At 43.0% G+C, this 17,694-nt stretch overlaps 1 protein-coding gene across 3 annotated transcripts in view; it reads left to right on the plus strand.

Moving 5' to 3' along the window:
- EXOC6 (exocyst complex component 6) overlaps nucleotides 1-17,694 on the plus strand; it is a 316,918-nt gene that overhangs the window by 81,213 nt on the left and 218,011 nt on the right. The window contains exon 1 of one of the 3 annotated variants that reach the window (XM_015061898.3): nucleotides 9,901-10,940. The exons of 1 other annotated variant lie outside the window; for it this stretch is intronic. In XM_015061898.3, coding sequence (XP_014917384.1) covers nucleotides 10,819-10,940 — 122 coding nt within the window. In that variant the 5' untranslated portion in view covers nucleotides 9,901-10,818. Of the gene's footprint in view, nucleotides 1-9,900; nucleotides 10,941-17,694 lie in introns of those variants that run through there. One more of the 3 variants, XM_053207222.1, reaches the window with a different exon arrangement.

A 17,694-nucleotide genomic window follows, 5' to 3' on the forward strand; every position in this document is an offset into this window, starting at 1 on the left:
ATAACCCTGTAAAACCTGGTATAAATGGAAACTTTTCTTTTTATCATATGGTGTTTGAAGTGAAGGAATTCACATTAGTCATTAGCTCAGTTTTTACTCCACAATAGGTGTCCCTGTAAGGAGCCAGATTGTGTCAGGACTTATAGACCAACTATACTCCAAAACATTTTGTGAAGCAGACGGTTTACAACATCAAAATTTCTGAGTGGTGAGCAATCCAGAGAAGTGATAATAGGTAATGGGAGATATGAAGACAAAGAATGAGTGGAAGAAAAATAACTCACAACTCGTCAAAACACACAGATTCTTTTTTCTTACATTAATTAATTGATTATTCCAACAAACATATATTGATGACTTCTTCATATGAGGTCCTATGGTAAGTACTCTGAGAACTATGAAGGTGACTAAGGCCCAGAGGTGGTCTTCAAAGAACTCATACTTAGTATTGGAAATAAAATATGTACTTGCCCTGTCTAAATTATGTCCCATGTGAAGTATGACCCAGAACCTAGAGTGGCTTTGAAGAGGGGACTGTTTTGAGTCTTGAAGAATATATAGACATTTGTGCACAAAGTAGGCAGATGGGAAGGCATTCTGTATAAAGGGAACAGCATCTACAAAGGCCCAGAGGTGACCAGGCTCAAAGCTAATGGATCAGAGATGGGCAGAGATTGATCTGGAGAGCAAGAGCAGGTTGGGAATATCTGTTTTGGGGATAGCATCATTATTAATAGGTAGGTATTTGGTTTATGGAGACTGGCTTAAAGTGGGAGAAGCATGCTAATAGACTGTGTCCCCTCAAATTCATATGGTGAAATGTAATCCCCAACGTGATGTATTTGGAGGTGAGGCCTTTGGGAGGTGATTAGGTCATGAGGTTGAACCCTCATGAATAGGATTAGTGTTCTTAAAAACGAGACTCCAGAGAGCTTCTTTGCCCCTTCTGCCATGTGAGGACACAGTGAGAAGATGGCCATAATGGAGTAGGAAGGAAGCTATCATCAGTCACTGAATCTGCTGGGTTCTTCATCATGGACTTCCAGCCTACAGAACTGTGAGAAATAAATGCTTGTTGTTTAAGCCCCTCAGTCTACGGTATTCTGTTATAGCAGCCCAAATGGCCAGTAAAGTTGTGAGTTCAGTTTTAGACATATTGAATGTCAAGTGCTAAGTGACAGGATATTCTCGTAGAGATGTTACGTAGGGGGTTAGAAATGAAGTTTGGGGGGGGGGGGGCGGGTGCCCAGGTGGCTCAGTCAGTTGAGTGTCCAACTCTTGATTTTCGGCTCAGGTTAGGATCCCAGGGTTGTAGGATCCAGCCGCATGTCAGGCTCCGCACTGAGTGTGGGGCCTGCTTAAGATTCTCTGTCTCCCTCCCTCTCTGCCTCTCCCCATTGGTGCTCTCTGTCTCTAAAATAAAATAAAATAAAAAAAAGAAATGAAATTTAGAACTCAGGGAATAGGTACAATTGTAGGTCTGGATTTGGGACTCATCAACACACAAGTGGAAGATGAACTTACAGGAGCCTAGAGTAAGAAGAAAAGACACCTGGGGACAGATTCCGGGGAAACAACTACATTTAAGGGACAAACTGACAGAAATAAACTTGGGAAGGAGGCTGAGGGAGATATGAAGGAAAACCATAAGAAAATGGCAGCTTGTTATCAGATTCTTTTTCTTTAGAGGCTCTTTTCCAAGATTTGGCGTTCTTTTTCTAATGTTGATTCTTTTCTTCACTCCCAAAAATAAACTCCAGGAGCCTGGGATACCCCAGACAGGTGGTTATTCCTGGGGCTATACACAGAATGGAAGGTTTGAGGATTCAGGCAAAAAGCATGGTCTTGGGTTCTGAAGCTCCATTGAACCAGAGAGGCCATGTCACATTGGTTTTGAGCTCTAGAGTTGGATCTGCATTCAGGCGTCACTCTGAGACCCACCCAGCAAGCGTGGATTCTTCCAGAAAGCGTATGTGCCATCCTGGGTGTGGACGGCAGGTGCCTCACTCCCAGACCCTTCTGCTCCTGCTCTCAATCCAGCTGGAATAAAGAAGGAATTTCTCCACTGACCTGTGGGCTCCCCAAGGGCCTGGTACGTAGTAGGTTCTTAAATATAGTGTTTTCTTTTCTTTCTCTTTTTAAATGTTTATTTTTGACAGAGAGAGAGAGAACACAGGCAGGGGAGGGGCAGAGGGAGACAGAATCCCAGGCAGGCTCCAGGCTCTGAGCTGCCAACACAGAGCCCGATGAAGGGCTTGAACCTGCGAACTGGGAGGTCATGACCTGAGCTGAAGTCAGATGCTCAATAGATGCCACTCAGGCACCCCTTAAATATTTAGTTTTCTTTTAAAAGATGAATACATAAATTAACAAAATATAAAGATCAGTACACAGGAAATAACTTTATAATAAGCACCTGAGCACTAGTTTCCTAAACATTTTTATGGGTCACTGACATTTTCAAAACTCTGATCTTTGAGCATCAGAGAAACATCTACATGTGTCCCTTGGAAAAGAGAACAGCACTACTCGTCATAACAAAATTATAAGGCGGTTGATTTTCAAAACACAAAAAATCACCCTCAGTGGTTCATAACATCATTCCTTATCAAGCAGTCAATGTCATAACACTAATGCTTCTATAATGCTTTTTACTTTCCTGGCATTGTTCTGAAGACCTTATTTGCATTAATTAATTTAATCTCTCCAGCAAATCTATGAGATAGGAGCTTGTCTTTTATGTAGATAAGGAGACTCCAGGCACAGAAAAGAACCCAAGGTCACATCGCTACTAAGTAGCAGGGATAGGATTTGAACCCAGGCAGTCCAACTCCAGCGTCTGTGGTCTGTGCGTGTAACTGGCGCACTACACAGAAACCTACTTGATTCTCTTACTTGCCTGCCTCACCGGCCCCACTTTATCACCTGGTGCAGAAGGAAAGCTACATTGTGCATGTAAAGTGAGGCTTTCTCCCCAGGGCTTGCGGGGGGGGGGGGGGGGGGGGGGGTCTGTAGGGCCGGTGGGGGCAGGAGCATGTTGTGGGAAATATATTTGTGTTAAATCAGGACAAGTATGAGAATTGTTTATACTAACAGAAATCATAATCACACAATAATCTTATTTCACAATTTACTTCCCCTAATCCCACAGGCAGGTGACTTAAGCCCCGTGTCACAAACCCTCATTCGTGAGCTAAGAGAGAGAGAGGCCCAGTGCTTGTGGATGAACCAAAAAGTGTGTGCACTTGGGAGTCTCCATGGAACACACTGACCTTGTCTATTCTCTACAGTCCTGCTGGAGACCTTGTTTTCTGAGGGGACCTTGTGTGAATGGCCTAATCTTTTAGTTGGTCTCGAGGGGCTCACACTGTCCCTTAACTGAGGGGTAAATTGAGAGAAATCTCAGAAGGAGTGGGGCAGAAGAGGAACCAAACCAAGTGGAAACATTGCTGTTGCTTGAAGGGGATTTGAATCCAAAGTGATAGTTTGGAATCAGTCTGCGTAACGTATCCAATATATGCTATAGTGCATGTTTTTTTTAAAAAAGATTCAAAATGGTTCCTGATATTATGCTCAGTGAATAAGGTTGTTTTACAACTCTTACTTAAATATATTTAATATCACAGAAGACAAGAATCCAGAATACATAAAAAGAAATCAGATTAGGCTTTGTCTTTTGATTAATGTTTTTTTCTTCACCGAACAGGAAAATACTCATTAACAAAAGTTTTGAGAACAATAAAGTAACTGGAGGTTATTAATATGAAAATATTGTCGATTGTTCCTCCTGTAAAAATCTCCCTGGACAACCCACTTCCTGAAAAATGAGTCAGCAAAAGCTCCCAACAAGAGTTGTTCGTGTTTAATACAATTGTTCAGGCCAGTGCTTATTTCTTATCTATAAAGTCCCCTTGTGATTGATGATTCATGTTTCTTTTCAATTATGGACTTTGAATGCAAAGTATTTCATAATGTAAACAAATGGCTTCAGTATTTAAAGCAAAACATTTCCGTTTGTTTAGTACTATTTCCTATTTTATGCCTGAAACCATATTTTTGAGGGAATTGTTTGGTTTCAAAAGAGGGAAAAGAGAATGATTGTTGAGAAGAATATGGGCAAAGGGCCGCCTACCAGATGTGGAAGCAGGGGCTCAGGCAAGGCTCATGGTGGCCCACCCTCTCCTAGCATGGCCTGAAGAAGTTAGTGTCCTGAAGTCTCACTTCTGTTTTTAAAGTTTATTTATTTATTTTGAGAGAGAGAGCACACACACGTGCACAAGCAGGGTAGGGACAGAGAGAGAGGGAGAGAGAGAATCCCAAGTAGGTTCAGCCCCGACGCGGGGCTGGATCTCACCAACCGTGAGATCATGACCTGAGCTGAAATCAAGATGCAAAACCGACTGAGTCACCCAAGAAAGCCCTGAATTCTCACTTTAAAGATCCTTGTTTCCTGGTGGGAGAAAAGCGTATCTTTGGGAGCGTGATAATAGGCCTTGTAGCATGTCTTTAAATTCTCTATTTTGCTGAAGAGCCCTGAACTAGATGAATGGAGGATAAATGACACATCGAAAAGTTGCCAGAAATGCTAGAAAAAAGAGAACAAGATATTTAGTGGTTTTTCATGACGTTTTGCAATTACCAATGTAAACAGTTAAAAACCTGGAAGAGCAAGAGCCAGTTTTAACAGACTATGTGTCAAAAACTGACCACGAGGTGGCGCCATAACCTAGCTCTCTGACCATAGGGCTGAGACTTGACTTGGCCAGGATTCAAATGCTGAAGACTTACATTTGGGAAAAGATCAACAAGGGCGCCCTAAAATTTTTCAATCAGAAGACCCAATCATAATGAACAGAAGAGGTGTAAGTTCAAAATATGCACGTGGTGAAGCTACTTTTGCTATAGCAATTATGTTTATTGAGAACTGAGACATCAGAGATTTTGCCTTCGCTGCCTCTTAACGAAACCCAGATTTGCTTGGAGATAAAGAAAAGGAATAATCACAGTGAATTAAAACAATTAGTCTAGATGTTCTTGTCAAATTGGAAAATATCAATTTTTGTTTGAAAAATATCAATTTAATCAAGCAGTGGACACCCCCTCATACTTGTTTTGGCCGGTGTTGTTTCCATCATTCTTAAGGCTTCCAGTCCCTCATCAGTCATTGAGTCCAGGCCTGCTATGCGCCCAGCATCATGTGGAATGCTTTGACTATAAAGAAGCATAAGGCCTATACCCTGCTTTTGTGTAGCTTGTAGTCCAGTGAGGTAGATAAATATATAACAAAAACAATAATGCTAAGGGATCAGAGCTTTGGTAAAGACAACATGCTCAAAAAAGTTATGGGGGAGGGGTCACCTGTGTGGTTCAGTCAGTTAAGCATGCGACTTCAGCTTAGGTCATGATCTCACAGTTTTAGGGTTTAGGCTCCACATTGGGCTCTGTGCTGACAGCATGGATGGAGCCTGCTTGGGATTCCTTCTCTCCCTCTCTGCCCTTCCTCTACTCTCTCTCTCTCTCTCAAAAATAAACAAATGAACATTAAAAAAAAGTTATGGGGGATAGTAGCAAATCTGTACAACAAGGTGGCAACAAAGCCTCAGAGGTCATAGAAACAGCGGACCCTGACACTCATCAGGTGCCACACCCTCCTGAGTGCTCTACCTAATAAATGCTTAAGAATCATGTAGCCTTCACAACAGCCATGAGGTGGGGGTTACTATTATCTTCTCCATGCTACAGACAAGAAAACAGGTGTGAGGAAGGTATTCTAGATAAAAGAGGCAGCATGTATAAAGGTGCATCCAAAACCATGGCATGTTCCAGGGAATAGAAACTCAGATAATGGTAATGATATTATAACATTCACAGAAACACCATGGCCTCGAAGATTTTATGAACAGAAAAATGTGCTGAGTTATAGCAGAAATTTAGAACAGATTTTTAAAAACAATTTTATCTTTCAAAGCGCATTAAGAATATAGCTTATTGAGAAAACACCGATCCACTGAAAGACCAAAATGCTTTTTGTAATGAAGTGTTACATCCTGAATTTTGAAGATGATAAAAAAAAATATAGAATGGCCCTGTGGAACCACTATTGGATGCCATAGATATTTCTGGAAAAACTAACTTTCTTATAACAAACCCTATTGCTGTGAGTACCCTAACAATAATAATGCTGCAGTCTTAAAGTTTAACTGAATATCTTGACAGGCTTTCTAATGTTGAAAAATAATACTAATATAACTAAAACAACGTTTATCTACTTTATTTGAAGTAGCTTTTGTAAGATAAACTCTGTGATAATCATGAATAAATATCTATTCGTTGCCCGTTACTTACAAAGCACTATACTGCTGTGTCAAGATAATTTATTGAACAAATATTTATTGAGCATCTAACTTGTGCTAGCCATGGTGTTAATTGCTGTGGGTATAGTAACAATAGCAGCAAAACAACAATAGGGACCCAATCTCTGCTTACCTCAAAAAGACTGAGGTTTTTTTTTTTCTGAAAAGTTTTTATTCAAAAATAAGTAAAATAGATAATTTTATTCAAAAATAAAGTTAAGAAGACTGAGGTTTTTTCCCAAAACCTTTGTACTCAATAAGTTTTATTTGAATTTTTTTAAATGCTTATTTATTTTTGAGAGAGAGAGAGAAAGAGAGTGTGAGCAGGGGAGGGGCAGACACACACACACACACACACACACACAGAATCCGGAGCAGGCTCCAGGCTCTGAGCCGTCAGCACAGAGCCGATGCGGGGCTCGAACTCACAGACCGTGAGATCATGACCTGAGCCGAAGTCGGATGCTTAACCGACTGAGCCACCCAGGCGCCCCTCAATAGGTTTTATTTGAATAGTAACCTTTTTTTTTTTTAAGGTCTCTGGTTCTAGAGGGGCTAGGGTTCCTAGTAGACTAACAAGACAGAGACTCAGTTTCAGAGGAAGAAAAAAGCCCACTCGGGGGCCTCAGTCACAGGGCCTGTATCAGCACCACGCAGAACCTGATGATGTGTCTTAAAGATCAGCTTAGGGCAGGATTTTCCGACCTCAGCACTATTGGCATTTTGGGCTGGATAATGGTTTGTTGTGGGGGACGGTGCTGTATACTGTATTAGTAGCACGTCTAGCCACTGATGTCAGTAGCATCCACCTCTAGTTCTGGCATTAAAAGATGCCTCCAGGGGGCACCTGGGTGGCTCAGTTGGTTAAGCCTCCAGCTCCGGCTCAGGTCATGATCTCACTGTTGGTGAGTTCGAGCTCTGCATCGGGCTCTGTGCTGGCAGCTTGGAGCCTAGAGCCTGTTTCGGACTCTGTGTCTCTCTGCTCCTCCCCATTTGCTCTCGCCCTCTCTATCTCTCTCTCAAAAATAAACATTAAAAAAAGAATTCTTTTTTTAAATGTCTCTAGGCATTGCCTTGGGGTTGGGGAGGAACAAGAACCACTGGCCTCTGGCCACTTAAATGTCTCCAGTCGGTGGTCAGGCTTGATCCTAGGAAGTAGTCCAAACAGTTTGAGCTGCAGCTGGGAGGAGGGGTTAAGGGTGGAGACCGGGAACATTCCATTCACACACACCATTCTCTTTTATGGGCATCTTGGAATATAGCTGTTTAAAAATGTTTCCATTTCCTCCTTTTCTTTTCCTTATTTGGTGAATTTGTTGTCAGCACTATGGGATAGGGGAGGTTGTTTTTCTTAACTGTTACTTTCGGGAGGAGATGGTCTCCTGCTCATTCAATCTGTGTGGACTTCCGGCAGGAAATGGCACTCAAGGAAAGTTTTGAATAAAAGGAAGATGCTGGTTAGCCAGTGGAAACAGGAAGTTGTTGCCTGTGTCTTACACAGCTTAGAAGAAAGTAAGAGGCAGAGGGACAATGCACTTAACAGAAGCGGGAGGAGAAGAGACTGGGGTGGGAGTGGAGGAGGGGCGGGGAGCGCTGAGGAGCAGAGGGCACAGGTTGAAAGACCTTGAATCTCCTGGGGGAGCTGGCTGCGCAGGAAGCAGATGACAGCACTGTGTAGTAGGAATGGGGTCATGCGGTGACAATAAGTCAAAGCTATTGTGATTTATTAATTATGCTGCTGTGTAGTATACTGCTATACTATTACTGTTTAAAAAATACTCTCTTTAGAGGAATACAGTTTTCTGGGGTGCCTGGGTGGCTTGGTCGGTTGGGCCTCCCACTTCGGCTCAGGCCATGATCTCGAGGTTCATGAGTTCGAGCCCCACGTTGGGCTGGCTCCTGTCAGCACAGAGCCTGCTTCGGACTTCCTCCCCCCACCCCCCCACCCCGCCCCTCCGTGCTCTCTCTCTCTCTCTTTATCTCTCTTAAAAATAAATCGAAACAATAATGGAATACAATTTTCTCATAACATATAGTAAAAGCATATGCCTACATTGTAAAATCCCCTTGAATAAACAGAGAGAGAAAGAAAGCAAATGTGGCAAAGTTAACAATTGGTGAATCAGGTGAAGGGTATATGGCTGTTTGTTGGGTTCTTTAACTTTCCTGTAAATTTGAAACATAAAAATCTGGGGTAGGTGGGGGGAAGAATCCATGTAGTTTTTTAACTACATGTTACTTAGGGCTGGATGGGTCATCACAGGTATATGTTCATGGGTGTGTGGCATCACCTATGAATTGTTCTCTACAACATAGTACAGGGATGACCGACGTCCTCTTATGACCACGTGATCTGTCACCTTGCATGTACATATTCTCAGATTCTGATAAATTCAGTGTGGAACTGTCAGAGTTTTGCATAATTTGGACCAGCATTTCCTAACAAGGCAGAGGTAACTCTTAAGCTTGTCACTTTTGCCACCGTTCATTCATACAAGGCAGTGTGTTAAGCGTTACGTGGAACACAGATGTGAATAAAATAGACACTCTGTTCTGAAATAACCTGATAATTTCGTAGAAATGAAAAACCTTCCACACAAATGACTTTAACACAAGGTGGAAGGTCACTGTTCCATGTCAGGTCTTGAAGGAGGGCATCACTACTTCCTGCGGGGGGAAATTGTGGGAGGCATATTCCTGTTGCTTCGTTCCATCCTTCGGGGGAGGACCGGCAGGGCAGAGAGGTGAGGCCGAGGTGGGGCTGGAGTGAAGAGGGCTGTGCTGGTTTGCCCCTGCCGAGTGACCGTCGTTCAGTGGGGGGAAGACAGCAACCATTTATTGTTGCTCCTGTGTGTGTGGCTCAGTGGGGGCACATTTGGCCTCACCCTGGTCTGGGTGGGCGGCTTCACTTCGAGCTGCGGCTGCTGGACGGGAGTATGTGCCTCTCTCTGCAGTTTTGTGAATCCAGTTTTGTGAACGTATGTATCTCTCATCCTCCTTGGGCCGGCAAGCTAGCCAGGGCCTGCGCTCCCAGGTGATGGCAGAGGTGGGTGAGGACAGAGAGAAATACGTGAGGCCTCACAAGGCCTGGGCTCAGAGTTCTCACCCCGTGCCTTAGGGCTGGCCGGCCGAAGTCACAGGCTAAGCCCAGAGTCATGGGTCAAGGGGGAACACTGTGCCCTTGGTGAAGTACTGGCAAGGGTCTGGGTGCAGGGAGGAATGAAAAACTGATGCAGTCGATGACATATGCCTTGTGGTTATATAAACACTACATTTTTAGGAGAAAGAACTTTAAATTTTTTACAGAGCAAAATTTAAAAATCTGATAAAAACTTTAAAAAAAAGGTTCATACGGAAGAATGTTCCTAGCCATCCCTTTATTTTACTTTTTTCATGTTTATTTCTTTTTGAGAGCAAGAGCGCGAGTGAGGGAGGGGGAGAGAGGGAGGGAGACAGAGGACATGGAGCAGGCTCTGCACTGACAGCAGAGAGCCCCCTGTTCAGGTCTCGAACTGGCGAGATCGTGACCTGAGCCAAAGTCTGACACTTAACTGAACCACACAGGCACCCCACTAGCCATCCCTTTAAATACCAACTTTCTAGTACTGGGCAAGAAAGCATGAGGTTAAACTTGGGCTTGAGGAAGATCTAATGAAAATGGTAATGGGAAATAATGTGCCATTTAATTTTAGACCATCTTGAGGCTGGCTGTAGGCCACACTTGCCCTTGATATTTTGGGCCTTTATTTTCTGCATTCTTTCTTCCTCTCAGTGACAGCCTGCCCCCTTCCCATCCCGGCATCTTTGCGCTTTCCCCCTCTCCATCAAAACCTGTTCTGCGGAAGGAATCTGGCAGACTCGTTCACAGTGATGCATAAGTGACCAACAAGGATTTTAGCTGGGGACGGAAGAAGGAATGGCTCTGTAAACGGACAAACACACAACAGTGACTATGGTGGAGTAGTGGCGGACAGGGGGACCCAAGGAACTAGCCCAGTGACTCCAAAATCATATCCTACAAGAGGTTACATTTTTCCTGGACACGCTACCTACTTGGGTTTGTTGGCAAGGGTATAATCACAAGAATAAGTAGGAGCATGGCTTGTATTCTGTTTTTAGCCTAAATAATTAAAATATGTGCCCTGACAAGTTGATACTATGTAGTAATTTTTTATATGGTTGCAGTCACTATCTTTGAGAAACAAATAAATAAACATAGCAGACATCAGGCAGGAACTTTCTGAACTGTGTCAAGGTTAATAATAAGTAAAATGTTATAAGTAGAGACTGGACAGCAACAGCTGTGCAACATTCTTGGAAGCGAAGATTTTGATAGCATGAAGTCAGACTGTGAGCTCAGCCTTTGCTGCTACTCTGGGTGAACAAGGGAGAACGCTTGTGATAATTACAACAAAACCCACATTGCTTTTTGTAAATTACAACCGTTTTGCACACTCAAAATACGATGTCTGCAGTTGGAAAATCAGGGGCATGTGGAGCAATGTTGGAAGAAGACCCGGATCAGACTTACGAGAATGTCCTGGCTGAGATTCAGTCTTTTGAGCTGCCCATTGAAGCGACTTTAAGGTAGGACTCCTTTGTATTTGTTTCTTCTTTAGTGGTGTTCAGCTGGTGTTATTCACTTCTTTTTATACTTTTCTCCATAACGGAATAAAAAAATAGGTTTTGAAAAAATAGGTACAATTCTGTATATACGTAACCTTATCTCTTCTCTTTAGAGAAACTGCAATAAACAACCCACTTTTTTTGGGATTATATTTGTTTCCTGATTCATCACCACAGGGTTTAAAAAATAGAATTTCAAGAGATCAAAAAGGGCGTCATGCCATCTCCAAATACATATCCCATCTTATTTATATGAGATTTCAAAGGTTTTCTCTAAACTATCACTTAGCAAGAAACATTGAGAACAATTAGACATGTCAGTGAAACCAGTTTCTATTCGGGTGGATGTGAGTTTTAGGGAAAAAGAAGTAAAATGTTTATTTTCATTGTTGCTACTCTCAAAGATGTGGTGACCTCTCAGATACGTTTTTCTTTTTTTTTATTTTATTTCCACATACGATTTAAAAATAGCTTCTTTGGTAATATGGGGATTAATTTGCACATTTCAAGAACAGGATTAAAATGAAAGACAATGTATCTTTGTGTTAAAAGAGCAGCTTTTAAAATTTAATTCTTTCTACCTGCCTGCCTGTAACTGACACTTATCAGTGTGGGAATGAAATGGCAACCACTGAATTTGATAGTGACAGTCAATAAATATTTGTTGGCTAATATTTGTTAATTAAATAAAAGGATGGGGGAGGGGTCTTGTCTCTTCATCCTCAGAAAGGGCCCAGGGCCAAGTTCCTTTGAAATACACAACAGTTTAGGGGCGCCTAGCTGGCTCAGTTGGTTGAGCGTCCGACTTTGGCTCAGGTCATGATCTCGCGGTCTGTGAGTTCGAGCCCCGTGTCGGACTGTGCTGACAGCTTGGAGCCTGGAGCCTGCTTTGGATTCTGTGTCTCCTTCTCTCTCTCTGCCCTTCCCCCGCTCATGCGCGCGCTCTCTCTCTCTCTCTCTCTCTCTCTCTCTGTCAAAAATAAATAAACATTAAAAAAAAAGAAATATACTACAGTTTAAATCTGAGTAAATTTCTCCCAAATATTTAAATTTGATTTTGCATTTAAATATATTTTGAATCTCTTCAGAGGGCCTAGGGTAGTGTTGAGGGCATGGGAAGGTATTGCTCTTTATTGGTTGATTCTTGGGTTATCAATATGTAGGTGCAGTTGTAAAATGATTAAACTCCGTTACAATTTTTTCCTTACATTTTCATTTTATCCAAGCATCATGAACATCCCATGAAGAAGGGCAGGTTATTTCTACCCTATTTAATAGGTAGAAGAAACAAGAGCTTTTTTTTTTTTTTTTTTTTTTTTTTTTAATGTTTACTTTTGAGAGGGGGAGGAGGGGCAGAGAGAGAGGGAGACAGAGATTAGAAGCAGGCAGGCTTTGTGCTGACAGCAGAGAGCCTGATGCGGGCCTCAAACCCACAAACCGAGAGATCATGACTTGAGCCAAAGTCAGGCACTTAACGGACTAAGCCACCAGGTCCCTGGCTCCCCACCCCCCGCCCCGAGCTGTTTTACTAGTGAGAAGCTCAGTAGTTTTCTCTGTATGGAACAAACTTTATACTGTACCAGCGCCTTCTAGAACTTGTGCATTTGCCTTGTGGCTAGATCAGAAGTCTAAAGGGAAACAAGGTAAAGGGTGAGGGGAGCCTAGACATGTGTTAGTTACTGTGGCCTCTGCTGCCATTGCTGCTTCAGAGCCCTTGGTCATCAACCCCTGACCCTCTTCCCTGGTCTCATAACCCTGGCCAACACCTCTACATGTCATCCGTCCATGGAACTATCCCTAGTCTTCCTTGATACTGGACCTGATTTCCTGCTTTGGATCTTGGAGCTTTCCTACCCTCTGTTGCTAGGGCAAATATCCCCAGTCTTGTACCTGGTCTTCCTGAAGAAAAAAATCAATGTAGATCTGGTCATCACAACACTCTCCCAGTGTTACCCTCAAGAGAGGAGACAGCACTGATATTTTCTCCAGGTCTTGCCCTGTCACCACCAGAGTGGGCCTGTAGTACTCACTGTTAACCTCACGTCTGGGTTATTGAACAAGCCGGGAGAACACTCTCTTCCAAAGGCTCCAGCTAAAACACCCAGTGTTATGTGGAGGGTAGACTCAGAGCTCCTAATAAAACTTTATGTGGGACAATATTAACTAAAATTAGTTTTCTTAAATCTTTGCTTTCATAATTATTAGATGAAGACTTCTTAGGCTGACATTCAAAGCCTTTCTATACATACCTATGCATGCCATCGATATTCCAGCGTCAACTATTCTGTTCCACTGCTCTTACAGAACACGTCAGCTTGTGTGGCCAAATATGAAGGTTGGAAAATCAAGACAGGACCTCCATTTTGGCTGAACTAGTTTGTTAACTATTTGACAATGTGTTCTGAGATTTTCTTCCTCTTGTGTTCATGGCTGCTTATTATTATTATTAACTCAGCCCTACCTCACGATTCAAATGCTCTTTCTTCTATGAAGCCTCTCCTGATCCCCCAGCCACACGTGAATGCCCATCCTTTGAAGCCCCCAAAGAATCGAGAGCATTTATTCTGACTCACTTGTGTGTGTGTTGTTATTTTATAACCGTTTTCAGGCTACAGATTCCTGAGGGCAGGAATGTATCTTCCTTATATTCTAGTATCTTCTGCAAAATATTCTACCAGTGGAGTAGCTAGATAAATATTTCTTGAACTGATTTGTATGAGCTTCTGAACTAATGGTGACCTCGTGAAGCAAAAGAAAGGAGGCAATTGAGAGAGAAAGTTATCATTTCAGGGAAAAAGAGGAGGTGGTCCAAGTATTTGAATAGCTACAAGCTCTAAAGGCAGAGACAGTGGAAGGTGCATTTGGTTGGATGCAGACTGGCCAGCTGGGCTGCACGGGCCCGGCTGGGGGTGGGGGGTGGGGGTGGCTGGAGGGGACAGTGAGAGGATGGGGCTGACCATACAGGAGAGAAACATTCTCAAGGAAAGCCTCACACCTGGGAATTGAGAGTGAGTGAGAGAGAGAGAGACAGAGAGACAGAGAGAGAGAGAAGTTCTAATAGTTCTCCTGTTCATTTTTCCTTGTCAGAGATGCAAGGCACTGCTTCAACAAACATTTTCTGTCATAAAATCTTAGCCTTTGTGAGCTCCCTCCCCCTGCCCATTTTGTTTTCCAGGTAGGGAGTCTGAGGTGCCCTGCTTACGGTCAGTGTTCAGATCAGAGCCAGGTGGGACTTCCTTCTCTGACAAGGTGAGCCCGAGAGCTCAGTGACTGAGGGCTCAGAGATGGTTTCTGCTCATGTCATTGAAGGGAGACTCAACAGCTCTTCTTTCACAGGGTGTGCAAGCTTCCTAGCACTCAGCCCCACACATCATGTGAGAGAATGGGTCTCCTCTCCCCGAGGGGCTGTGGGGAATTGCTGTTGGGGACTGTCAGTGGTCCACAGTTGCTTCTGCCTTGCCCAGCTGCATCCCTCCTCTTCCTGACCTCAGACTTGGCTGCTCCCACAGCAGGCTTCTCTCAGAAAGCCCAGCCTGTCTCTGCCTGACTCCCCCAATGGGACCTTGGGTCTGCTCCTTTGGCCCTCCTTTTTTGTATGTGTGGAAAAGTGGACAAGAATCAGATGATTCTGAGGTCCTGCGTTTGTTTTCATTCTTTATGTAAAAGGGCACAACTGCCTATAGTATTGAGTTTAAAGGAGAGAGAGTTTCAGGGGAGAGCTGAGACCTTATGTGTTTCCATGGTTTGTGTTGTCGGTGAAATATTCATTAAAGACATCACAGGTAGCTACAACAGTGGAATTTGGGGAATAAAATTCCAGGGTAGAAAAGTAGAATTTGAGATTAGCCATGCAGATGGTGAATGAATTTAGGAGAAAAGGAAGAAATGTCAGGAAAGGTCTCCTGCTTGGCTTTGGGTATTCAGATTGCTGGTAGGCTGAAACTCACCAGCAGGTGGAGATCTGGAATTAGTTTTGCTGCCTTAACCCTTTTGTCCTGGGCACAACTGTTTTCACCATGTTACCACTGTATGCCAATTTCCACTGGATTTTCTCATTCTTTTCAGATTTTCTTTCCTTTTTTTCCCCAAATTTTAAAATATTTATTCATTTTTGAGAGAGAGAGCATGAGTGGGGGAGGAGCAGCGAGAGAGAGAGAGAGAGAGAGCGCGAGCATGAGTGGGGGAGGAGCAGAGAGAGAGAGAGAGAGAGAGAGCAGAACTCAAAGCAGGCTCCAGACTCCGAGCTGTCAGTACAGAGCCCCATGTGGGGCTTGAACTTACGAAGTGTGATATCATGACCTGAGCCGAAGTCGGACGCTCAACCGACTGAGCCACCCAGGGGCTCCTGTCTTCAGATTTTCTGACTTTCACTCCAGTCCCTCCATTGGGTATAGATATGTCCAGCTCCTTGCTAGCTCTTCCATCTGGGAGGCGTGCTTGTCCCTGGTAGACTTCAGGGCTGTCTGGAGCCACGTTCCCAGAAACCACTAGGACTAGTCTTATTCAGCATCACGAACGTCCTTTAACAAGGATGGTCAGTAGGTCTCAAGCAGCAAATCAGTTCCAATGCATCAGTAGCAGCTGCCTGAATCTTACGTTGGGGATGATTCTGATAAATTAGTGATGGCCACTATGTACTTAGGATGGGGCAGTGGCAGTGTTCATAACATTTACCTCATTCACACTATGACTTCCTGCTGCCAGATTTGCCCATTAGACCTGGCCCACCCCATGGGTCCTGACTCCAACTTGGATGTTGCCTGGGCTCATTATGCCTCTCGGGTTCTGCAAGTATGTTGTTAGCCTCTTAGGACAGGTCCTGAAGTCACAGGGTTCACACATCACAGCATGTCTTACTGCTGTAGCTGGATCTGAGAGAAGATAAGGGCAGGTTGAGGGCACTGCAAAGTCAGTAGGAAGTAGAGAAAGGGGACATATCCAAAGAATGGCCTTACAGAGGTCTGGGAAAAATAGGAGGAAAAGGGAATTGTACAAGATGACGTACCAGAAGAAATTTTTGTAATTGTTTTATGATAACATAATTGTTTTACACTTGTATTCACAGACTCTCTCGGGCTCTTTTCCAAAAGCTGACCATGAAGTTTTACCAGCTTAAGAGCAAACAGGATATTGTTATTTCTTTGACTTTAATGTTTTTAGGAATGAAGATAACATGCTTTTAGGAAGGGACAGAAAACATTTTTTAAAAAATCCACCTAATAGTATAAACCGTATACACAATAAAATCTTGGGATGATTTAAAAAAATATAACTTGTTAAATCAGCTGTAGACATTCTGCAATGCTCTTGCTGTTTATATCTTCAGAAATGTGATATTTCTATTAAATCTTATCCCCTTCAGTATAATGATTAACATCAAAGGTGCAGGTTTTATTAGATGTTTGATTTTGGCCTTAGTGTCTGAAACTCTAATAATATAACCCATCTCAAACTCTTATAATATAACCCATCTCAAATGGTTAATATATACAGAGTGCTTAGCACAAGGCCTGCCTAGTACACTGTAAATGCTCAATAAATATTAGCTATTATTATTATGTCTAATTTATACCTGGGATACATATGCCAGTATAATTTAATAAGTGTATAGAATGTTGAAGTAAAAAAGCATTCACAACATATTGAAATTCTGAGCAAGTGGGAAATAAATACTGAGTAATGTAAATTTTATTTTGGTTGTGTAACATCCAGAGGAGAGAGGTATCCTCTTTTCAAAACTATATTTGCTAATGCTTATATTTCATACTAATGTAATATCATCACCACATTTAATTTCTGATGAGAGTGACATAATATGCTACATGTTGTGGATAAAACATGGAGTCCAGAGAAACTGTCCAGAAATAAATGTGGGCCTAATTGTGACTGAGGCCTGCTGTGTCTGCAGCATCTCAGGAAAGCCTGGGGTCCCCGATGACTGTGGGCTGTGTAGTTGCCAAATTTCTGCTGGACATTTAAATGATAGCATTAGCTGTTTTATCTTCAGTGCAACACAAGAGAAAAGCTAAAAAACATTTTGTACCTGGGAACCAAGTATTCTAACCAGGGGGACAGTTTGTTTATCTACTGGTGAAGTGAATGGGCTCTGGAGCCAGAAGGATGAGGTTCGAATTTTGCGTCTATAATTACTAAGAGAGCTAACTGAAATGATTACATGAATTAGGCATGAAATGTACGTATGTATGTATGTGTGTATGTATGTATTTAAAGTTTATTTGTTTTGGGGGTGGGGATGCACACACACACACACACACACACACACACACACACACCTGTGAGCTGGGGAAAGGCAGAGGGAGGGAGAGAGAATCTCATGCAGGCTCTGGGCTGATATCCACACAGGACTCGATCTCAGGAACTATGAGATCATGACCTGAGCCAAAATCAAGAGAAGACTGCTTTCAGGGAGCCTGGGTGGCTCAGTCAGTTAAGCGGCCGACTTTGGCTCAGGTCATGATCTCACTCTTCGTGAGTTCGAGCCTTGCATCAGGCTCTGTGCTGACAGCTCAAAGCCTGGAGCCTGCTTCGGATTCTGTGTCTCCCTCTTTCTCTGTGCCCTTTCCCCACTCACACTCTGTCTCTCTCTCTCAAAAATAAAATAAAAACATAAAAAAAAATTAAAAAAAGAGTAGGCTGCTTAACCCCCTGAGCCACCCAGGTGCCCCAGGCATGAAATGTATTTAATGTAATGCCT

The sequence above is a fragment of the Acinonyx jubatus genome, chromosome D2, assembly GCF_027475565.1.
Source record: "Acinonyx jubatus isolate Ajub_Pintada_27869175 chromosome D2, VMU_Ajub_asm_v1.0, whole genome shotgun sequence".
In the NCBI taxonomy this organism is placed as follows: Eukaryota; Metazoa; Chordata; class Mammalia; order Carnivora; family Felidae; genus Acinonyx; species Acinonyx jubatus.